This window comes from Haemaphysalis longicornis, unplaced genomic scaffold (genome assembly GCF_048455015.1).
Source record: "Haemaphysalis longicornis isolate Haplotype H1 unplaced genomic scaffold, Haemaphysalis longicornis Haplotype H1 scaffold_8, whole genome shotgun sequence".
NCBI classification, from domain to species: domain Eukaryota; kingdom Metazoa; phylum Arthropoda; class Arachnida; order Ixodida; family Ixodidae; genus Haemaphysalis; species Haemaphysalis longicornis.
In genome coordinates this window covers 190750185-190774992 of record NW_027526445.1, presented here as the reverse complement: position 1 = coordinate 190774992, position 24808 = coordinate 190750185, and the positions used below count along the sequence as shown (strand labels likewise).

The 24808-nt window shown below is 45.1% G+C and overlaps 1 protein-coding gene across 1 annotated transcript in view; it reads left to right on the top strand.

Moving 5' to 3' along the window:
- The first annotated feature begins 5428 nt into the window (after positions 1–5428).
- LOC144149793 (proteasome activator complex subunit 4-like) overlaps positions 5429–24808 on the top strand; it is an 85745-nt gene continuing 66365 nt past the window's right edge. Inside the window, exons 1-9 of the mRNA XM_077681434.1 lie at positions 5429–5716; positions 13132–13272; positions 13941–14057; positions 16961–17155; positions 19260–19323; positions 19836–19910; positions 20835–20954; positions 22440–22529; positions 24216–24274. Of these exons, the coding sequence (XP_077537560.1) occupies positions 5520–5716; positions 13132–13272; positions 13941–14057; positions 16961–17155; positions 19260–19323; positions 19836–19910; positions 20835–20954; positions 22440–22529; positions 24216–24274 (1058 nt within the window). The 5' untranslated portion in view covers positions 5429–5519. The remainder of the gene's footprint in view (positions 5717–13131; positions 13273–13940; positions 14058–16960; positions 17156–19259; positions 19324–19835; positions 19911–20834; positions 20955–22439; positions 22530–24215; positions 24275–24808) is intronic.

Sequence of the window (24808 nt, the reverse complement as noted above, 5' to 3'; positions counted from 1 at the left end):
GTGGCTTAAATTTCGAAATGGCGTCGTCCTGGAGTCGCAACATGGCTCTGTCGCGGGAACTTTTGTGCGGAAAATCAAACTTTTGGCTTCATTTGGTCCGAAATATCCGTCGTTCATATACATTATTCCTACGGGACAGCTGGCGGTTCCCCGGGAAGACCGAAAAAACCAGGAAGTCCACATTTTTTGATTCAGAAAAAACGGTCCGCTACCGTATCTGATTCGTAACAAAGCGTCGAACCGACGAGCAAGACGCGCTAGACCCGGACCGCCCGTGAATTTTTCATTTCTCTCACCACCATGAGAAACGCAGTGAAATATGAAGTCATGTCATATTCTCGGGAGAACAACCTAATCGGGCATTTCTGCTGCATTAAATGAATCTCTGTCAATATAAGTGCAACGTGGATCCTTGCGATCCTTATGCCACCTTTGTTATAAGATTCACACATGGAATTCGTCTACTCAGACTCCTAACGCACACTCAGCTTCCCAACGGCGCCGTAATCTTAAATCTGAATGTCACGATATCTTTTAAAAATTCGCAAAGGTAACCTTTCTTCTGCCAAGACACGAATACGCGTCATCTACCTGGTCCCGCCGCGGTGGCTCAGAGCCTAAGGCGTTGTGCTGCTGAGCCCAAGGACGTGGGTTCGATTTCCGGTCGAGGAGGGTGCTTTTCTAATGTAGGCGAAAAGCGAAACTGCGCGTGTGTTCGAGATTCAGGCGTACGGTCCACAGGTGGTCCCCAGGTGGTCCCAGGGCCCTCAGGGGGTCAAGATTAACCCGGCTAAGATTATCCTTAGCGTTTTGTCATTCATTCATTCATTCATTCATTCATTTTTGATGTTTCTAGCATTCAAACTGTTCAATATTCGAGGTGTCCGTTTTTTAACATTTGTATACCGCATGTAGTTCTGCAAGGTGTAACTTTCCACGGCTCAAAATGACGTGTCTTATATGATTCTACTTTCTTATTCAAGCTTAGCTATTTTTAAAATAAAACCATCAGCGGGTTTACTTTCTTGTTTAAAAACAACTCGTAAAGTCGATAGTCGTAACATTTTCTGGCTGGGACAACGTTGCATTTTGTGAAAAAGTCGCATGCATGATGGTGCATCGGTACACTTTCAACAGCTCGTCAAAACTTTTTTTTTCAGATTGAGCAGTCTGTCAACATTTGATGTAGGTGTTGATGCCAATACCAAGTGACAGTAGTTCAGTCTGGAAAAAGCTACGCACGTAACCTTTTTACACCCTTTTTGGGCGAAAAGGGTGTAAAAATCTTGTCCCATGGCTAACACCCTTAAAAGGTGTTTTGAAAAAAAAGGGTGTATGGATGAAAAAATGGTGTTGAGCTCAACACCCTTAAAAAAGGGTGGTAAGCAAGAAAACCAACGGGATGCAAGCGGTACAGGGAGTGCATACCTAAATAACCAGTAATGCGTGTGCTGTTCTTGCTTTTATATCCAGCAGAGAAAAGCCCCCCGACCGAGTGGCCGCACGAGTGGATGTCTTTGTGGCCGCACGAGTGGATGTCTTTATTCGGTGGGCTTGTCGCAAAAAAACAAATATTTTAGCGCTAATTTTGGAAGTATGAATTTTACTATGAGAATATACAAATCAAAACGTGGATTCGCAAAAACTTTATAATCATGAGGTAGTTTTTGTGTTCCATAACTTATAAAATTATATTAAATACGCAACAAATCTTCCCGCCACCTCAACACCCTTCAAAAAGGGTGTTCGTTATTTCGACATCTTTCTTTCCCAGAAGGGTGTAAAACTACAAATTAGGGTGCTCGAAACTAAGAAAAAGGGCGTAAAGAAAAAGGGTGTAAAAAAGGCCGCCAACTAAGAAAAAAGGTGAAGAGACCGGAGGCATTTTGTACCTGTTTACACGGGTGGACTGAGCATTTTCTTCAAGCGGGGGCTGTTTTGTACCTCACGATGTTTAAAGAAATATGAATTGGCATAATTTATTACCAGTGAAGCTCTTAGCTTGAGCTAGTTTCGCTGGCGTTAGCAAAAAAATAGAAAAAAAAAAGAAGTGCGGCACCTGTAAAGGGTGCGCCACGGCAGATAGGGTATTATAACAGTGAAGTCGGCTTTCGAGCTTGTTAGAGTGTGAACACAAGGAGCGTATGCTTATGCGCACCTCTTACTATACCATTTCAAAGCTACTAGTCTTTTTTGAATTCTAAAAGGCAAAAAAATTGGCGCAGCTTGCAATAGTGATGCAAGTCTGGAGAAACAGCATAGCTGGGGCCCGACCTAGCTTGTTTCCCCCTTGGATCCCCTGGCAGTTGGGGCTGGGGGACACACACTGGAACAGCCTTGTAAAACCGGTTAAACTTGACCTCACCCCTCAGCGGTGATCCTCGCTTAGCAAGAACATTGCGAAGCTTTGCAAAGATTACAAAACTTAGCAACACCGGAAGAGACTAGGTCGACCCCTAGCTCCGCTGTTTTTTTTTTGTGCAACTGAACATCTATTTCACACCGTTTCAACAACCTACAGAAAGCCAAGCGTGTTGCAGTCGGTAAACACCCTTTTCGCCACACGACTATAGTATTTTTAATTTTGAAGGTTCAAATTGGTGTTTCACGTGACAAAGCTAAACTTGAGGCATGAGGGGCACCGCATATGAAACGAGCGATCATTGCATACGAGCAATTATTTTTTTGCGTTTTAAGATTTCTTGCAGGTAGAGGAGTATATGAGGGCATGTCTTCTTTACAGTGCTATTATGCATCCAAGCATGGCCTTATTCAATGAACAGTTGAACGCCTTTTTCACAACCTTTCAACACCCTAAGAAAAACCAAGGGTGTTGAAGTTCATCAACACCCCCTTTTTTTCTCACAAAAGGGGTGTAGAGCTAGGAAAAGAGTGTTGAGATTCAAGAAAAGGGTGTAAAGGCCTCCCAACGCCCTTTTTATGCTACACTCTTTTTGGCTAAAAGGGTGTAAAAAAGTTTAGTGTGTATTGCAAATCAACATTACAAATGAACATTCCCAGCTAGAAGTGAAGTATCTCCACCATCTCGCATTCGTCTCTGGACATCGTGTGACACTCTCAGCGCCCTTAAACAGGACTCTATTCATTTTTAATTTTTATTCTTTTTTATTCTTATCTTTTGTCTCCTACTCTTCTTCTTCCACCTTCTTTTTTTGTTTCCTTCTCCTCCCTTCCCCGCAGAGTAGCATGTCAGGGAATTCATGCTAGCAAACCTCTCTGCTTTCTCTGTAATAAAGAGTCTCTCTCTCTCTCTCTCTCTCTCTCTCTCTCTATGGCGAGGGAATAAATACATGGCGGTTGCGAGAAACTATGCCTAATAATTGTGATAACTTTTTAAAGAGCGAAACTCTTTAGTAAATCGTAATGTCCGCAGTTAAAAATACCAATAAATTTCCGAGCGCGCGCTCGCCTGTGCGGACCTCGCGACGACCGCCCAGCATCCGCTGCGCACTTATGTCAAGCCAAGCATGCCAAGATTGGCCAAGATTTCCAAAAAAAAAAAAAAAACTGCAGCATTCCCCATTATCGTGGCAACACTTGCTAGGAACGAGAAAGACAGGTCATAGCGTGCGCCCCTCCAAGGTTAATGATTATCAATTCCAAAAAAAAAAAAAAAATGAAGGAGGCTCACGCTTATAGCAACAATAATTGAGTAAAGGTCGTTGCGGAAGCAGCGAAGAAGCAAATCGGCTGCAATCGTGGACTTGAACCTTCTTGATGGTCATGAAGGTTGCGTACAGCTCGCTAGCCTTACGCGTTAGTGGGAGCTTCCTTCATCTTAATGAAGTCGATGTCCCACGACATTGTTTCTTGAAAAATAACGCCTTGAGTCCTAAATCGAGGTACAATTTCAACAGGCAGGGGCGGACCCAGGTTTTTTTCTGAGGGGGACGGGAGTCAGCTTCTATCACGATGATGATGGGGATAGTAGCCTTGTTTATTCACCGAAATTTGGGAAAATCAGAAATACAAGAAACAAAAAATCAACTGGACTTTTCCTACGACCTGAGGGGTCATCTTCTTGGGAGTATGAATTCAAAAATTAAACGGCGAGGGGGGGGGAGGGTTCAGTATATCCGCCCCCCCCCCCCCCCGCCATCTATGGATCCGCCAACAGGAGTGGACCGCAGTAAAATTTGAGTTTGCGCAACTATCTTTTTGTCTTTTTTTGTGTGAAACATGACTGCTTTCGTTTTCTGAACGTTTGTTGTTAACTTGTTAAGCCATTCTGGGTCCGAAAAAGAAAATGCTTGTATCATTAGCATAATTTTCAAATAGAGCTGATTGGGCATTACTGTAAACATAGTTCACGTACAGGCGCCCATCAAAAGTAACTGGAACAAGGATTTGTGAATATCCCAAAATATTTGTCTTCCTGGCTTTGACAGCCATTACCGGTTTACGGGAAGCTTTTTTTATTAGGGAGGACTGCTTTAAACCCACACCAATGTAGCCAGGCAGATTCCGGAAGAAGAAATTCCTGTAAATTCACGAGACCGTGTACCAATTACTTTTGATGGCACGTGCCTGTACATATTAGAGAGAAATGGGCGTAGGATGTTACCCTGTGGTACGCCATGGGAAGCATGAAGGGGACTGGAGAAACAGTTATCTAGGGCTACAATTACTTAGGGCTACAATCTAGCGCCGGCTTTTCACCGAATGCCATAATGTTCCAGCTTCCTAATCAGCAACTCACGATTGATAGTGTCGAAAGCCTTCGAGAAAGCCTTCGAGAAGTGAGAAACAGCGGCCGAAAACACTTAGTGTAAAAAAAAAAAAATGCTAGTTTGGTCTAAGAAAATTAGCTTTCGCAAAAATTGCATGGTTTGGGTAGAACCACCGCACGTACGGTTTGGCTTCCCATCCGTATGAATAAATACCTGTATTTATTTTGTGGCAAATAAACGTTTATACGACTACTATTACCACTATCATATGAACGAATAAATTTACTTCATAAGGATGGCGATATGGCTAAGGTGGAAAGGGTGGTGAAAGGAAGCAAAGATAGTCCACATTTGCACGTTTAGGTCCTTCCCACGAGGCGTGCCTCTTTATACAACCTTTTTGGCTTTGCCGAAACCCCCAACATCGTTTTAACGCTCGCGCGCAATACCCAAGGCTGATCAAAAGCCACTCCGTACTTCTCAAGCACATGCTGTGCGATCGAGAATAGCAGTTGTGTGGTCAGAACAGTATCCAGAGGTGCAATGTTGAGCAATTTATGAATGAAATGCATTCTCCTTCCCAGCTCTTCGTTGCACAATGCGTATTGCATTCTCCGTCCCGTCTCTTCGTTGCACAATGCGTGTTCAAGCGCCAAGTTTAGCGGGAAAGCGCACGCAACCAAGCAACGCGAGCAGCTCTGGATTCGTCTTGGCTGCGTTCTTTCTTTCAGCCTCTCTTGACTTGTGAAGTCACGATGACGAGCATTGGCGAGGGGAACTAAAGCGGCCAGCAGATGTGTGTCTGGAGCCACTAAGCACCAGCTGATCATGGAAGAAGGTCCGGTGGAGGACCCGAGACCCGGGCTGCAGAGGCCCCTCATCTACAATCGCCTGCTCCCGTACAGCGACCACATCGGCGATGAAGCTGCCAAGCTGCTGGTCGAGATCAAGGCAAACCTCGGGCGCTCGGTGGTGCTTCGCGAAGTGAAACCGGTCACTGCTGCTTGGACTGGTCACCTAAACAAGTGCGTAGCCGTGTTATTTCATCATTACTTTTCCTTTGTTCTCTCCATTCACCGCATTACGCGACCTTTGTGCAGCCAGCTTTAACTGCATCGTGTGGATACCCGCAAGCCCCGGGCGGTGATCTAGATTGAAGGTTTCCGCGCTGTTGACACCAAGCGTCTATCAATTTCCGAAGTTTTAACTCGGCGAGCTGAGAAATCAGCCTGCGTTTCTTTTGTCGCGATTAAGAGAGTCAGCCCTGCTTCGCTGATTGTTTCCAAAAACGAGTTCAACGCCAATGTCGCGGTCAGCATCGGCTGAACGTGCTAACGCGCGCCAGCTGTTTGATCCCTTTTAAGTTCACCTCTTCCGGGTGAGGTGTTAGTGCAATGAGGCCGCTGTTCTTTCGTCGTCCGGCCACTTTGCCGGTGTACGGCTTAGTCGAGCCTTCTGTAGTGGTCTCTCGTATAACCGTGCGAGCCCTCGGGGCATACGCATTTCGGGGGCCAGAATCGCGTGCGGATCTCGCCACGACGCGCTTTTTTTAGCTATTAGCTGACCTTAGCTGTGGACTTTCGAAACTGAACGCGCGCGTCCACGTGAGGCAAGTCGCGCGCGCGCGCGCGTACGAGGCGAAAAAAGAATGAAAGCTCATTCTCTCGGCGAAAAGCAGTGCACGGAACGTGAGGTTCTCCTGCCGCGGCTGTGAGCCAACTTCCGGAGCTTCTTTCGCCGCTGATGTTTCGAAGCCTGTCGTTGTGCGACGAAAGTTCCCGGTTCTCATGCCAGCCGCCTTCAGGTTGCGTTAGACTTCTGCGCAAACTCACTTTTTTTTCACCCCGTTTAGTTCAATATTGAATTGATGCGGTGAAGCCCAACTTTGTGGCTTTTGCGGCAGTCGCCGGGCTTGTTGTCAAACTGCGCGTTGCGATGCTTCAGTACATAGAATCGGAAGCGATACTGATATGATTGAGAGCAGTTTCGATGAGCTGTTTCAGAAATGATCTTATTTTCTCGTAGATTCACTAACCCAGCATGACACGATACTAGCGTTCTCGTGCAGGGATTGAATTCGCGACGTGACTGAAGTGTGTGGTTTGGATTGTTTCATTATTCTGAGATCAGAAAACAGTTTCCCTTTTGATTGTTCACGCCAAAGCTGCCATTGCTGTACTGCATTGTTGGTTGCTCCCACTCTCTCTTCAAAACTTACTGTGTGTTGGCTTTTAGTAAAGCACAGGGAAGTTGTGTAACCATTGCCTTTATTCGGCTGGCTGGACAAGTTGAAACGTAGTATTTCCAAGCACAAGCTCAAAAAGCTTCCAAGTCAGAAGGCACCACTTTAATAGGAAAAAAAATTGGAAACAAACTTCGGGGGTAGGCTCAGAGTTTCCTTCTTTAATTAGTAAAGTAATGGCCATTCAACTTCCCTTAAAAAAATCGTCAAGTGTAAGAAACTGCAAAAACAAGCCTTCTGACTGGGCAAGCCTGTTAATGAGCAAGCACTCTGTGTTTCATGACCTTGTGCATATAACTTCTATTTGTTCTATCCTATGCATCAGATTTCTACCTGTTTCTTGGGTCAGTGTGTTTTCAAAGGCACTGTAAATTCAGAGACTGGTTGGGTATAACCAGAGGCACATCATGTACAGTAATTGCTCCTGACAAATGTATGATGTAATAAAAATTCACGAAGTTCGTTCTTCATTTCATGGTAGCAACAACGTCCAAGTGGCAGAGCCTTGCGTGACTGAAAAATCAACTCCGTGTTTTTCCTTCTGTCATTTACCGACAGATCTACAAAACGGTGCACACATGTGAACCTGCTCCTACCAGGCCACTTCCTGGCACAGCTAAGAAAAAAAAAAACATATTCACTTTTTCGTAGTGAAACTGCATAGATTCCTAAGAGTGGGCAAGCAGTTTTAGTACATTCCATGCTTTGCTGTTTCGCCATTGAGTGGCGTGTGTATTGAAATACCTGAGGCTGACGATGCTGCCTGAAGTTTTCTTTTGGCGCACTGCACTCAGGTAATTTGTAGTGCGATACCGCATTTGTAGGGGCAGCTATGTGTCGGGGTAGCAGCTGCAAAGGTGTGAGAAAGTGGCATGCGCTCAGCCTATGCCTGCACTCATGCGTGCATTGTGGGTGGGTGTTTTTCCGAGTGAAATTGTGTGTTACAGCAAAAACCTCGTTACAAGAGACACTCAAGGGACCCGGGAAAACATGTCTCTTGTAACCAAGGTCTCTTGTATGTGAAGTTGCTAACATGGCGAACATAGGAAAACCAACCAAACCGCTTTCATTCAAATGTCTCTTATAACCGAGTGTCTCTTCGAACAGTGTGGGGTGGTTTTGCAGTGCAGGCCAAAGTAGGGGAAAAAAAAGTGTTGCGAGACGGTCATAGGCTTTTCCTTATTTTCTACAGTTCTATAAGAGTAATTAACTTATAAAAGATATGGGGGAAGATTTACCGCCCACCCACTTTTCGTACTTTTTTTAAGGTGATCACTTCCCACCCATTGGCAAAGTTTTCATTGTTGTAGAGGCAGATTTGGCTGTGCCCAAGATTGTGGGCTCAATTCTGGGGTGTGGTTGGGTTTGTTTGTACATTTCCAGTAGAGACAAATGTGAACCCGCTTGTGGCAGTGAAGCTTGGGCGTGTGGGAAGTAACCCCGAGTGGTCGGTTATAACCTCCACTACGCTGTGCGGTGTACTGAAGGCACAGCATGTGCGTGTTTTAAAATAAAAACCCCAAATTGTGGAATCTTGGTAGCACCACATCGTCATTTGCAGCAAGTGTGGTTACTCTGCCTTGCCTGTGACTACTGTTCATGTAATTATTCATAAGTATAATCAGTGCAAACCAAATTGAGGGAGTGTTTAAATTAAAGCCCTACCTATTGATAGTTGGTAGAGTATCTTAAGTTGAGCGTGGCCAAGTGCTACAGAGAACGATGTTACAGGAGCGCCAGTTTCCATACAAATGAACTGCGTTAGACTTCAGCTGAGTGTTTCAATCTATTTTGTCACAACGTCTTGTGGGTTCTATTTGTCAGTTTATTTATGAATCTTAGAGCACTGGCTCGGTTCACATATTACTCATACAAAAAGCGAACTGCACCACAATGCACAGACAACTCTGGAGCTGTAGTGTTGGTACCACCTCTTGACAACTTTCAACCTACCAATTTACTTTTATGCGAGGTAATCGTAGCGTTAAAAAATACAAAAATCTTGTGCTGTGTTCAGATACTATTCAGCACACATACTACGACGTATATCTGAAATTACTGAAAGCTTGTGTGGTCCTTGTCTACACAGACCTCGAAAGTACGGAACTCCACAGAGGCCAAAAAAGAAAAGTTAAAGCACTTCGCTGAAGACCTCCAAGATGTATTCTTTCTTAGCTGTAACATACCAAAGTGGCCCATGGCTCCATTTTTAAGTTGCAGGTTGTGGTGTACAGCTGCACAACAGGATTGCATAGCAATTGCCGAAATATCTCAACTGTGAGAACTTTGCAACCACTTGCAAGATATCCTGCCAACTCACTCCTTAGTGCTTTCTTAACCTCTTAGCTGTCCAGACCTGTGAAATTCTATGTTTAGCTGTGTACGTAGGCTTGCTGTAAGTACATGCAGGGGTGGGGGGCCCTGTGAAATAGCGTGGGGCATTACGTTACTACGCTGAGGCCAGAACACTGCGGAGGTCTCCTTAGCTTTAACTTGTCTCAGCTGCCTGCCACTTTTAACTTTCAGGACTACGGTCGTGTAGGCTTGCGTAGCAGTCGCCAGAATAGCGCGCCAGCCCTCGGGATTTTGAAACCGCCAGAAAAGTACGCGGAGAAGGCCACCTCACGGGGCTTTCTTCACCTGTTAGCTGTTGCAGTACAGTCTTTCTCTCTCTTTTTTCATTTAGACGTGTAGGCCAGGTTTCTCAGGGTGTACTTGGGCTCGCGCTGAAATAGCCTCGTTGCGTTGCTACGCAGGGGCCAAAAACCAAACAAACGGGAAAAAAAAACTCTGGGCGCCGTCTTTCTTTGCTGTAATTTACCCAGACTTCCCCGCTACTCTTTTTAGCTTCCGGGGGCTACAGCCAGTGTAGCCTTGTGTAGTGCTTCTCGAAATAGCCTGCCGCCAGCAGTCGAGACTACGCAAGTGACAGCAAAGTACAGGGGGAACCAACCTGCCACCCCAGCGTGCTTTCTTTAGCTGTTAGCTGTTGCGGCCTCAGAAATTCCGGCCCGTTGCCTCATGAGGCGATCGCTGGCGACTCTGTGCTCTCGGGAGGCGGTTGCAATGCGTCTCCCTTGAGGCTCTAACCACGGAGGCGTGCTCTCGGAAGGCTCTTCACGTGGCATCGTGCCAGCTGCCAGACTCTGAGGCCCGCCGGGGGCCTTGCGCACGCCACGCTTTTAGCCTCAGGGTTTTGCTTCTTTGTGGAGGTGGCGGGATGAAGTGGCGTTACTTTCGTGCGAAAGAGACGTCTTTTTTTGTGAGGAGTTGCTATGTGTGTGAACTTTGGTTGGGCGCTCGTCTGAGGTGACTGGGAAGCCAGGTAGGGCGGGCAGGTCCGGTCAGTTTCTCTTCTTGGTATTTATAGCCGTACTTTTCATTGTTTCGGCTAATTTATATGGGTGGACATTTCTTTTTAAGTGATAACTTGATCTGCTTTTATTTTCCAACATTAATTTGTATGTCCCAGCCGAAGAATAAAATTTTGAAAACACAATTGGGCCATTCGGAACCATTTGCATTTCCAATTTGTCCAGAGTATCGGAATTTCGTTCTAAGGGCATTTATTTTGGGTTGTCTCTATTATGCAGATGCGCAAAATTCTTTGGGTTATTTGGGAATCAGTGGTTAGGGAATTTGAATCAGCGTATTTTTGGTGCAGCACGCAGAGTGATGCTGACCTAGACGACATGTCAAGGGGGGAAAATAGCAAACGAAAAACAGGGTTTGCCGTAGCCGTAGTAGTTTTCATTTACACAGCAGAGTAGGATGACAATCCGTATACTCCAGGTGAGCTGGATTGGAAACAGCCCTGAAAAATAAAGGATGCTGTAAACGGTTTTTGGTCCGCTTGTATCAAAACGTGACTATACTTTTATACATTGCATCTTTGCCCAATTTGTTTTTGTTCACATCTTGTCAGCCAGATGCCGAGAGCAGTAATGCTACTGTACTCTGTCAGGGTAAATTCGTCATTAAGGCAAACTCCACTGCTTTATCCTGGCGGATACAATGCAAAAGAAAAAAAATATGGGGGATGTCTGGTGTAACGAAAACATTTTCGTTCTTTCTTCTTTTGTTCCCCTCTGAGTTTGCCCTAAGCGTAAGGACCGTAGACTCTGCAGGGTTGTCCACTCTTTCATGACTGCATCCTTATTGAAATGTATAAGGTAAATAAAAAGAAAAAAAAAGGGGGGACACACGTAGGACGGCTATACAATGGCAAGGAAAGTGGAGACATTTGTTTTTCTTGTACTTTGTCCTTATTCATGTGGGAACTATTGTTTTTTTTCTTGGGCAGGGTCTGGGCTTGCCCGGCAGTTGCTGTTATTACCAGAGAGAAGCTAGTTGTAATCACAGGCTGTTGAAGGGATGTCATGCGAGTGACTGTTCACTGGCGTGCTGTTGTGATTCAGTAGTGCTTTGTCATTGTTGAGCTGGCTGTCATTGGTTTACAAGTTGTTACTAATGTGTTGTACTTGGTTGGTAGCTGAACTGCTGGCTGCATTCACTGTCCTAATCCTTGTGAAATAAAAAAAAAACATTTAATTTTTGTTTGTTCTGGTAATTCTTATTTATAATGTATTGTGACTTATGATGGCATAAGGAGGCTCTTTCTGCTCTTTCAACCTACTGTTAAAAAGAATTACCTGTTTACTATTTTCATTTTTCAGAGTAGATTTTGAAATCGCTCCGTCTTATGAACAAAGAGGACAATGCAAAAATTTATGTCGATGAAAAATTGTGTTCCTTGTGATGAAGAAGCACTGAAATGTTTTTTGTAATAACCAATCTGTCACAGGTGTTTGAGCCTGAATGCAGTTGTTATGGAATTTTAGCAAGTGTGGTGCTGGTTGGCACTCTTGAGGCAATTCTGCACGGATGTGTTTGGTGAAATGCTCTAGGAAAACTTTGTAAAGTACTTGTAACAAAAATAATAAAGAAACAGAAAGGAGCAACACCTTTGGAGGAAAACAAAGAGAAGCCAAGAAAAAGAAAAGCATGAACAAAAGCAGAAAGGCTTAAGAAAATAGTAGATAAAAAAATGTGTCAAGAAAATAGAGCACAGTACAAAGCTGCAGACAGAAAGCTTACAGCGTGTCCCTTAGTTGCCCTCAAATTGCACTCAAGGCAACATGCACAGTGACTTTAATTCATTGGATAAATGCGCTTCCTATTTTTTGTCAGTCACGAGGCTTTTGCTATAGTATACTACAGTGTATGCCTGGGGGGAAACAAAAATTTGTAGGCACATTCATATGCGGCTTACAGCATCCCTATTGTCATAAAGACCACGGCAGGGAGTGAGACGGTGCGTCATCCAGAGTCGCGATCCCCCCTGTCCTTAGCGAGGACAGTGGCGCTCTATTCCCATCCCCATGTTAGCAAGGAGTAAATAGAGCAATGTTCGATTTCCGGCTGCAACAGCGACTTTTTCGATAGAAGCGAAAAGCGAAAATGCCCGTGTGTTCGAGATTTCAGCACACGTTAAAGATCCCCAGGTGGTCGAAGTTAATCCGGAGCCCTCCACTACGGCCCACCTCATTGCCTGCGTTGCGTCGGCCCGTTAAACCTCATAATCAATCAAACCGATCATATTGAGTGAGGCTTTGAGGGTTTGGGCTTGCCCTGTTCAATGCACCTATGATCAAATCCTCAATTCTCACCAGTTCTTTGAATGCGGAATTACCCTGAACTTTTCACTTTTCTTTTGTCTTCTTTCTCCTGCTCTGTGGTTGGTGTGTGTGCGTGTGCACATGCATTTATTTCAAGCAGTACATAATAATTATTGCCAGGGGGAAGCCACAATGTTATTGCCCCCAAAGTGTATAAACATAAGTGCACCAAAGAATTTTTTTCTTGTAGACTACGATGTATCCGTGGCTCGGAGCAAAAAAACTTGTCGGTACGTTTGTACGTGCGTCATGACATCGCTGTAGTCATCGAGGTATGACAAGGAGTGGGGCATTGTGTCGTCCACAAAATAAAAATGCTGTGTCATCTCACGCCCCTCTTCAGGGGATTCCACGGTGTCGTGTCACATTAGCAAGGACAAGGAACAGATCAGTGGGGGCTCTGTGGGCTTGGGCTGCCTGTGTTGAATGCTCCTGTCATCGCACCCCCTGTTCTCACCACTTCCTCTGGATGTTGGACTAACTCTGAACTTCTCTTTCCTTCTGCTTTTTTAACGCGCAGTTACCTCAAGCTGTACGGGTACCACTTCAGCAAGGAGGACCATGTTGAGCTGGTCCACCTGCTCCTGGATCTCATTGTCATGCCTGACCTGGAGCTGGGCATCATTCAGAAGTTTGCCCACACTCTCGGGTTGCTGCTCAAGTGAGTGTCGGCGCCCTTTCCCCCCCCCTGCCAGTGTTTCTGATGGGGCAGTTCCAGCAGAAGTTGCTTTGAGGATGGTGGTATCGGGGCTTCGTTTCAGGTCTAAAAACATGAAGGGAGTATGGCTGGGTGCAGTTTGTGAGCTCCAGCGGCAGTTTAAGGTCCGTGTTTAGTTTTGTGCACCATGCCTTGCGCCAGGATGACTCAGCTTTTAAATTTGCTTATAATGATGTGGTATCGTTGTCCAAGGTTCTTTGTGTGTCAATTGCACATCTATCGGTGGGCAAATTAATGTAGGAAGAAATGCAAGACGGTAAGTCATTTATTTAAATTATAAATATTTAATTTAAATAATTAATTTAAATTAAATTACAAAAATAAATTATTTTTACTTCGCTTTAATTTTGTGTACTTGACCACTCGTTGCATTACTAGCCCTTGAAAAATGGCGGCTATATAAGCACAAGTGGAGTCAGTGACAACACCCATACTGACAGTGCTTTTGTGATGATGACGGTCATTAATATTCACGCCCTGATTTCTTTTAGCAACTCTCTGTTGAGGAAATGTAGTGTTGGCTTCTCGTTTTACGTAAGGGGCTTTTGCTTAGTAGCTGGGATTTTGAGGTTCGAGATAACTGAGCCTTGCGTCGATGCTCCTTTGTGCAGGAAGCGGGAACTGCTTTCACGGGACGATCTGTCCATCGAGTGGCGGCCACTGTACGAGCTCTATGAGCGACTCTTGTACTCTCCTTACGAGCACCTGGGGATGCTGCTCCTACCAGCGTGAGTCATTTCATGATGTAGTCACTGAGGGCGGATTTGTCAAGCTTGTGTGGCTGGCCAGAAAATGTTTTTCTGCTGACTTTTTCCCAGCTGTTTAGAAGTGGGCAAGTGTGTGGTGATACTGTGGGTGGGGACCGCAAGAGTTCTGTATTCAAGGGAATGAAAGGCAAAAGAATTTTTGTTATAACTTTCTTGTTGGATTGATGGGAATATTTTCGATGGCAGCCCTTTCTACGTATCGCAACGGAAAGGTAGCCAAAGGCAAAGAGCTGTGGAGATGGGAGCAGAGAAAAAGTGGGAAGGAAGCTGGCAAGCCAGGCAACATAAGACTGGCCATTTTATATTCCAAGCAGTTAAGTAAAAGGAGTGAGTAAAAGTTAGAAGCTCGCACGATTGATTTTCGCAGTCTGTTCAGAGAAGAAAAAAATGAGGGGCTGCTTTAAAGGGAAGCTGAAGCGCTTTCCAAAAAATTTGAGTTAGATTAACAGTTGTATAGTTTCTTGCACGCTGATTCTGAATATCACATTGAAATTTATCGTACATGAGTCCAAGTGGCCTTTATCTTGCAAAAAGCGCGGGCGCGTTTGAAAGACGCGCGCTTTTCGTCCTTTGACGCCCCTGATTGGTTGCGCCCGTCATGACGTCAAAGGAGGACACCCTTCGGCCGCGCGGGTTGTCGGAAGCATTGCGAACGATCGCACGGTTGCCTTTGCGGCAATTTAGCTTGCAGTTTAATTTTCGCACATGACTGGAAGTTTGTTTTATATATTTCCCGTGCTGTTGGTTCAATTATCTTGGAGCTTAAATTTGGTTTACACGACAGAGAACCCCAAAGCAGTGACTGTGACGTCGACTAGTGGGTTCCATAAAAATATTTTTGAATTAGGCAACCAACATAGGGGGATTTTATACCTTATGTTAATATTCGGTACTGCCTTGACTGTTTCTTATTATACACAAAACCATTTATGCCGAAGATTAATAGGCGTTTTATAAACAATCTACCAGCGAGAAGCACGTACGTGCACTGCGCGAAAAAATAGCGTTCATGCGCTGTAAACGTATATGCGAGACACATCTTGCCGGTACACGCATAAACCAACAAGCAGACTCTACTTCCGCATTTCCTTTGTTCGTTGTCGCCCACCCCAGCCCCATTACTCATCCCCGTACACAGACTCACACGCGCGCGCCATTTCGGCAGCGGCGCTACGGCACCTCCGCGATTGCTAGCTGCACTTCGATGAGTGGCGTCTTACTGCTTCACATGCATTTATTCTGAAAACACTGCAGCATACTAGTGCCTGCTCAGAATTATTGGCTGTTGTAGGGCTTGATTTTCGCTTGTGCGTTGCGCATTCTGCTACAATATTACGGCCACCTCGTTATAATTAACAGAGTAGTCGGACAAGGCAGTTACGTTGTAGTTACGTTACTTTAGGTAACACCAAACGTTTGTGATAATGAATCGTTGGCCGGTTTCAGCATTTCTAGATTTAAGTATTTACCGCGCTAATCGGACAGAGGCCGTATATTTACTCTTCGCTCCTAATTTTTTTAGTATCATCATTATATATATCACCGACTATCACTGGAGCACCCTTGAGGTTCAGTGACAACAAGTGCTTGCCAGGTTATAATATGCAGCCACACGGATCTTGGGCAAAAAATTAGGCCCCCGCAGTCAACACAAATTATGGCGCGGTTGTGGTTCGGAGTGGTGTTTTTTTTTAATTCCAGACAAACATCCCCTTATCGTGACATGTATACTTGCAAAATAAGTAATCTGGTTGTCTTGGTTCTTTTACTTTGTAGGAATACTGTTTACCTCTTAGCCGGGAGAGAACTTCTATCAGGATTGGCCCCTTGTTTTAGTTTCGCCAAAAAATTGTTTTTTTGAACACTGTCCTGAGCCCATAGGGAAAGAAAACCGACGCGTTTAACGAAACAAGTATTTCCTGAACAAATGTGACTTGGTTTCTGGAATGGAACGAAACAACCCCGGCCAAAGTCAGCAGTATTCCCCATCCTTCCTAAATCTAGAATCTAGTGTGAACATTCACGTCCGTCGCATCAAAAAAAAAAAAAAAAAAAAAAACGCATTGGAGCGGTTTACAAAGTATTTAACGTAGTGTAGCATATTCTCTGTCATCAAGCACAGCCACCTCGGCTGTCGCGTCCGTATGTTATCAAGCATCGCTGCGTGGCATTATTCTGCTTAGGAATACGGCATAATAACGTATGCCTCGTTTGGCGTTCGTGCATACTTTTTGAACACGAAAATTGTGCAAATGAGTGCTATAAACCCCAACAACGACAAGTATCATTCACAAGGAAACACGGCGAAAAGAGCATGGCCGAGGCGGCCGGCCCGGCCGGAAGTCCAGGTATGACGTTTTTCAGCCGGTTTTCGCCCGCGCTCTTCGGTCTTCCGGCATCGCGCGGGGAGATGGGGGCGGGGCATCGGGCCATTTTTGTTTGCTCATTGCGCCGCTTCTATTGCATGTATTGCGAAAATATTTCGCACACGGGAACTATTCAATGTGTACTTGCTGCTAGCCAACTTTTCTTTTAATTCTAAAACCGCTTCACCTTCCCTTTAAGCATTCTCTATATCGATGACACACAGAATTTACAGAATTAGTGCCTTTGGATGGTGAGTAATTCTGGTATCATTCCTAAACCTGTATGTGGCTGTAGTCCTCCAGGTGAGGCTCAGGGTGCAAGGCAAGCGTCGTGCAGTGTGCCCAAGGGATGCGCTCTCTCCCCTCCTTTCTTCTTTTTTTTTTCCCCCTCCTTTGTGCTCAGTCCTCACTAGCACAGAAGAAATGCTATGCGGTGTGCCCAAGGGCTTCACTCTGTGCCCTCCCCTGTTCTTTTTTCTCTTTCCCTGCCTGATGCAGCAACCTGGAGACCAACCTGAAGCAGCTGGTGCGCTCGTGCCGCACGTACTTCACGGCCTCAGCGACGCAGGAGATGCTGGACGAATGGGAGCCGCTCATGTGCCCCTTCGACGTGACCATGCACAAGGCCATGGCTTACTTCGAGCTGTTCCTGCCCACCATGCTGCCCCCGGAGGAACACCACCGGGGATTCAGGTACGACGACTCCCCCCTCCTCTCTCTCGCACAATGGCGATAGTTCGTTCCAAGACAGGCACAATGAAATGTTGTGACTTCGGAGTTCTAACAGCCGACTGTGGCTACCAGGATGGACGCTTGGCTGCTTAGGAACAAGGTTTACGTGCATCTATTTGCCTGAGTCACGGCTAGCACACTCAATGTCCTGCACCCCTGTCCCAATTCCCGTCGCGTTCAGCTCGTGCCCTGCGCAGCATTCGCTTCATCATTGTTTTCCTCTGGTAAGCGATGGGGTAACTAGCCACTGCATATGACCGCTGCGGTTGAATAATGCCACTTCGCTCGTCGGTTGCCACAACAAGTAGATATGCCGCGCCCTTCCCCTAAACTGGCCTAAAGGATACCAAACCACCCTTATCTATGAAAATACTGCGTGGAATTGAGCCAAGAGAACATTTTACGGCAGAAAAAAATCACACGTCTCGAAAAATTTTTTAGCCAAGCAGGACTGGAACCCCAATCTTACGTGCTAAAGCCCACGTTTCTACCCCTGAGTTGCTGAGGCCAAGCAGCGGGATCCCCTTAACACTTGCTCAGGAGAATATAAAAAAGTGCTCAAAGCAAAGCAGCGTGTGGCACTCGGTGCGTACAGGAAGTGTCAGGTTGGTACACAAAGGGGAATGGATTCTGGCTATACATTAGCTGCAAATTTTCCTGTGAGGCCTGGCCAAAGTGCTTAAAATGACCATCGGATTAGCTGAAGGGGCCATGCGGCATTTAGAGCGGGAATCAACTCGAGAAAACTGAGGACTGTATTTTAAGTGCAGAGCACTTTAGAGGCTCGCGTTGTCGTCGTAGCTCACTGTCACAATGTGACGCGACTGCCGGAATCAGGCGGCGCAGTGAGATAACGCACCCAAGTAGAGTCCCATGGATTACCGTAACGGCGTAAGATGGAGGCTTCGATAAACAAGCGGTTGATATAGTCATAACCGTCCAAAACTCCTGAACTGCTGGCACTTGTCATACATCCTCCGTTTTTTCAGCGCAAAGAAAACTGCAGGTACATTTGAGGCAAAATCTGTGTATATAACCGGCAGCCCCTACGCCCATTTAGTTAGAAACGCCTGTTGGGTTGGTTTTTACGATAGGCCGCCAAAAACGACGCATTCCAAACTGCGCAGTAAGGCGCCAGCACGTGCGAGATCCCGCTCATGCTGTTCCATGCAGGGGGCGCGCAAGCACTGCGAAGGCGGGAAATTTGAATTGCATTGGACAAACCTTGGTTCAATTGATCAAGAGAGGAGGGAGACGGGGGCGGCGGAGAGCGTCATGGGTGGTAGCAGTGAGCGGATAAATGCCGCCACAGCGCGTTATGGTGAATCACTGCTCTGCCCTTCCAGCAGCTTTCACGTTGAGTGGAACGGCTTTAATTTTCCGGAGCCAGAGCATCTGCTGGTTTTGGGAACCCTCCCCCCAGTTTTGCAAGACGTAAGGTGTACACTAGTTTGTACAGCTTGAGCTGTGAACATTTTGTTCTGCACAGTGTTGGTCAGCTTGATGAAGCCTGCTTAAAACGTTTATTCAAACCTGATAACTATGCGCCATCTCCCTGTTGCACGAATTATTTCCGGAAATTCTGTTAGTGGAGCTGCTATCACCTACCTGCAAGAGATTTTCAGTAGTCACAGGAGTTGTAGAGAATACTCATTTTTGCTGTTGGGGTTGGGGCTGTGATAAGGTTTTTTTGTGTGCGTGTGTGTCATCAAAGAGTCTCTTCATTCTTGCAGCTGATACTATTACGGGCAGTTAGTTTCAATTTATGGTGGGGTGCTGTTTCCCATATTTGTCCATAAGCAAGCCGTTTGGTGGCTGATCCATATTAAAAAGAGGCAATATTTTCACCCCAAAGGTTGAACGCTTCAATAATCTCGTGAAAACATGTTTGACCCTTCCTTTGACTCCAAGATGTCTAAACAGTGAGGAATAGTGAGTAATAGTGAACTAAGCGACTTTAATCTAGCTGGTTTCTGTGTCATGCCAACTGCACTGTTGTAGCTTTGCCGAGGAAAACTTTCTAACCATGCATCTGCCTCTTTCCTCCTGCTTGTTATGTTTTCAGGTTGTGGTTTGACAAGTTCATTGGTCTCTGGGAAAACAGCCATAACTCACCCATATGGGAAAATGTAAGTAACAGGACCTTTGCCCAATGCACTGTTGATATGTGTCTTGTTTGCCGCTTTTTGTGCCGTACCTTCGGGTGCTCCAGGCACTCTCAGCCCACTGGACTGTTTTGATGTTTCTTGTAATCCTCACTTTGAAGTAGTACTTTTGCCTGCAACAAAGCCTGAATCAACTCTGCCAAGTCATAAAATGGCCAAATAAGCATATGCAAGCCGGCTTCATATCCAGTGGCAAAATTTAACATCTTGGCACAGCTGCTAACAGCATTGAGGAATATCAGAAGCTGAAACTTTCAAGATCTGATCAGAGGAAATGGTAGATGTGTATTAAATATCATTAGCAGCCCAAACCACCTTGGTTAAAAGGCAGTTGATGTTAGTCAGAAGAATGCTTAAACTTGGCCTGCACTGTGTTATGCGGGTTTTGGGAATTTATATATATAAAACTGAGCTTACTTTGACTATAACGAGCTGTTGTTGACTTTCCCACTTTTCTGTTGTTTTTTTCCCCTCAGAACCTGGTGTGGCTGTTTGCAAGGTTAGCACAAAGCAACATAGGCTACATTGACTGGGACCCCTACATTCCAACGGTGAGGATCATATGGTCGTGCTGCTTTGCTTTTTACCCTCTTAACACTATTTTGTTATCCTGCGTTCTGTAGCAGAGGCAGAGCCAAACTTTTTGTCGCTTCAGTGCCTGCAGTTGTTGTTAGAGTGCATGGATGAAGAATGGTACTTTTGAGCCTTTGAGGTTATACGGAGCAGTAGAGTGTTCCTGAGCAAATGGCTTTCTTATAGGTTACATGCCTAATAGTGCGCATCTTTATCGTAGAGTAGAGGACTGTTTAGCGAATATTTCTGTGCCCGGTGCCCCTGCAAGGAAAGTTTAAAGATGCCTCATCATTTTTTTGAAACCCCGTAGCACTGAGACAAAAGTTATCCTTGAAGCCCAATTGCTGTTCGGGCCACCTCTGACTTCAAAAATGTGTTTGCGAGAAGGCGTAAAACTGTAATGTTAGTGCTTTAGCTTGGTGCAGGGAGTCATGTGAGTTGCTAATGATGGCTGCTTCCTGTTCGGAAAAAAAAAATAATTGAAACGTTGCGAGGCTTGGACAATGAGCAAACTTCAGCGATAGAACTCGCTTTAAGAGCATGAATTTTCGTGCACAAAACTTCTTTGTACAAAATCAGTCATAATAGATTTGCCTGCAAAAAGTGTTGTCTGGACTCATTAGTAGCCGATACTTCAGTTGGCTTGGCTGATGGCTAGGGTGGCAGGGTAAGAAGTATGACTGGAAATAAAATGCCACAAAAGGCAGGGGCGAGGGAAGGAAAGACACCAGAGAAGAGCTTCAAAAAAACTTGTCTTTTGTGGTGTTTTATTTTTGTCGTGCTTCGCCAATACCTCCTAAGCTTTAATGTTTCGGTAATAAGAAAAGATGCGTCTTTGCAGAGCAGATTGTTGTTGTAGGGGTACCTGAGTGGCCATTGCTTTTGTTATCTCTCGTCGGCAGATGTTTACTCGGCTGTTGCGAAGCTTCAACCTCCCGGCTGCCTCGGGCAAGGTTCAAGTGAACAGGCACAGCAACTCCTACGACAGCACGGCCGTGGTGAACTGGATTGCCGCCCTCTTGGTGAGTTGGCTCGTACGAGCTTGTCGGGGAACTTTTACAGCCAATCGACTGTGTTTTGTGTGTACTATTTAGGCCTTGCACTCTTTTCCGCACAATCGCACTCAGTGCTGCTCCCAATACCCAGTGTGCACAGTTACGTACCACAGTCCAACCCAGTAATAACAATACCGGTTATAACGATGTATTGGATATAACAATGAACAGTCGTGGCGCTATCAACTTTGCACAGGTGACAGGTATTAGTATGTGGCCTGCTCTTTGTAGACAGGACTTTTCCATGTTAAGGGGGGGACACTGGTCTCAAAACAACTTTTTTAATTTTCAAGTAAACAGTGTGAAACCTGTCGCACTTGCTGCTTTTTTCCCACTGATTTCGAATATCTATTTATTTTTTCAGTTGGTCAATTAGTTTCCAAGAGAACTAGTAGAGATAATTAGCCATTTTTGGTCAAACAATAGAGAAAACAGTGTTAGTCATAAAACTTCAATCTTTTATTATCCAATACTATGAACGCTGGTGAGTGCAATAATCGGAGGAGTTTTTTTATGCACCAGTTCAAACTAATTTTACAGCTCATTAAACTTCGGTTTTTGAAATGGTCATTCGAAATAGTTCCTTGCCACTGGTGCCACCAAAGTTTAATGAGCTGTAAAATTAGTTTGAACTGGTGCATAAAAAAAACTCCTCCGATTATTGCACTCACCAGCGTTCATAGTATTGGATAATATAAAGATTGAAGTTTTATGACCAACACTGTTTTCTCTATTGTTTGACCAAAAATGGCTAATTATCTCTACTAGTTCTCTTGGAAACTAATTGACCAACTGAAAAATATATAAATATTTGAAATCAGTGGGAAAAAAGCAGCAAGTGCAACAGGTTTCACACTGTTTACTTGAAAATTAAAAAAGTTGTTTTGAGACCAGTGTCCCCCCCCCTTTAGGGTTTGAATGTTTACAAGTGTCGCTGTAGGAGTGTTGGAACTCCGCTTGTTTTTTAGGTGCGGAGTACCTTAGGACTGCACAATGCCCGTCCGCGTCCGTGCGCATAGCATTTACAATCGCAAAAAAATCGCACAGGCACCGGCAGGATTCGAGCCTGTGTCTGGTAGACCACACAGAGTTAGTGTCAGCCGTCTTACCCATTGGGCTACAACCGTGAGTTAGCACCCGAGAGTCACACGGCTTACTCCCTCGCCTGTAAGGGTGCGGAGTACCTTAGAACCTCCCAATGTCCGTCCACGTCCATCCGTGCGCACACCACCATCAAGCGAAAATCAAGCGAAATTCGATTTTAGCCGTGAGTTGCAGTTTCATTTAGGGAATAATCAAGGTGCAACTCACGGCTCAAATCGAATGACGGTCGGGGCGCAAATCGGATGTCACTCGGGGCGCAACTTGGATGTCATTTCGAGTCCTCGTACTCCGTACCCTCGCCATCATCCACGGAGTGGAGATGCTGCCATTTTTTCCGTTGTCTTCCAGGGCGGCAAGAGCTCGTGCCAGACCTACATCAGTCACCTGTTCAAGGCCATCGAGTCTTTCTACCATCCATCCAACAATGGCCGCTGGGTGGTACGTGCTTCTATTCCCTTCTCCTTTATCGTGGGCACCTTTGCTTTGGAGAATGCGTGTCGTTCTTTTTTAGCCTTTTTTTTTTTAATGTATTGCATCATACCGTGCATTGCTTGTCAAGCTCGGTCATGCACACTATCTTGTGGTTACCCTGTTACCTTGTGGTGAACACTGTGCATATTTGATGAAAGCGTGCCTGACAGCTCAAAACTTTTGCTTAGAACCTTTATGCTAGGCTAAACATTTTGTTTTAAAGGGGAATATATGGCGTTAGGCAGACGAGAACAAAGATAGACCTTGACGACGTACACAGGGGCCATTTTATTTTGCTTTGTTTTACCACAGCACCACTTGTTCAGGAGAATTAGTGCTTTACAAGTTAAACAAGATATCGTTTTGGCTTCCATGTCCAACATAGAAGGCCTGGCACCTGATTCAATTATTTTTAGTGCAGTACCCAGGAAGGTACCAGTACTAGTATTCTTCAAATGTGGCCTTGATAATAAGCAAGGCTACAAATATTTTCTTTGGCTTGCACCCGCAGCGCTGTTTACACTAGGTACGGCGTTGCGCTGATCGTCCAGCAAAAATGAAGTTACCTAGGATTTTGTAAAGGCTTCTCTGATTCCCAATGACATTGTTTGGTCACACGGCCTTGATTCATTTCATTGTTGTCAGAAGGCGATGCTGTAAGGCTCGCAAACACTTCTTTTCAGTAGCAGTGCCCCTTAAATTAAGGGGGAACACTGGTCTTGGAAACTTTTTTCTTGCTTTCCAACCAATCTTGATGAAACTTCATGGGCTTGTTCAGTTTTCTGGCTGATTTCAAATATCCAATTAGTTTTAATGTGAGCTAATTAGTTTCCCAGCTAATTAGAAACCTTCCTTGATTGTTCTTAAGAACAATAGGGAAAAAAACTATTCAACAGAAAATTACTCGCAAGACACGAATAAATACCAGAAGTTATGGAGAATGGAATGTGGGAAGCACTTTTTTTGTTTGGCAATTACATACAAGTTTCCACAAATTCTAACTTCTAGGTTTGAAGTACTCCTGCTAACCAATTAAAAGTAATTCTAATTAAACAACTGCTGAAACACAAAATGCAAAATCTGCTTCTCTTATTGCGTGATTTTAGTGTTCAGCTTCACAGTGCAAAAGAAGTGAAGTTCCTAGCTGCACTACATGCTGAGATGTACCTCTGAAGAATTTCCTATCACTGCGATACCACTCATGGCGAAGAAGTGGAATTTAGTATGAATTTTTTTCTTTTTTTGTTGAAATTTGGCTTCTATGGCTTTTATAAGTGCCTAGTCCTGTTGCAAGTACGGGATTTTTGGAGGAGGATCTGTGGAAATCAAGAGAAAATTGGTACCTAAAAAAAATTGTTTTTTTGGGCAATTTTTCGGTCCCAGAGACCCACGTGCCCCTTAATGCTCTGAACCGCAGGTCTTGCGTGAGAATTAGTTTATGCATTTTCTTTGGAGAAACGGTGACAGTGTCGCATTTTGCGTGTGGCAGCAATACACTTGTTGTTGCAGGCGTTTGATATCAATTGCTGTTTCAGTGGCACGTGTGGCCACACTTTATTCTCCCCCAAGTCCAGCGTCTGTGTTTACGGTAGGAGTGTTCGTGTTCAGACAGTGTTAATTAAGTGAAAACTGCCCCTCCCCTTTTCTCTGCAGATGAAGCTTCAGCGCGTGCTTTACAAGCTTCCAGCTGAAGTGGTTCGGAGGCTTCACAAGTGAGGCTGCTTTTTTTAAAATATATTCTTGACACGTCTTTGGGAACTGCTCTGCTCTCCGGGTGGCTCCTCTGTAAGCACACCTGCAGTGGCAGCCCTGACAAAAATGTCTCCTTGTGGATGGGCAAGGCCTTCGTCCTGCCGTGGACTTAGATAAAACGATGGTAATGATAGTGGCAGCAACAACGATGATGATGTATATTATTATGAAGAAAATGTTCTGCTTGTAAAAAAAAATCCCGGGCCATCTCCAGTGACGTGAAACCTGGGGAGGGATGAAGCCTGCAGTGTATAAGTGTATTCTTGGCGCCTTGGCATTTTTGCCAGTGGAGATGAAACCGTTGGAGGGTAGAGGTAGAGGTACAGCTTTGCTGTAAAAGTCTCTTGTCTTGGAAGCACGAAGCGCTCTAGGGTGAGGTGTAAAGGAGTGTCCCGGTGTTTAGTACCATGACTACACGAGGCAACGATTACGACGACGATAGGAGACGCCAACAGCCCCAGCCCCTAAAACCGCCCACCCTCCTTAGCCCATAC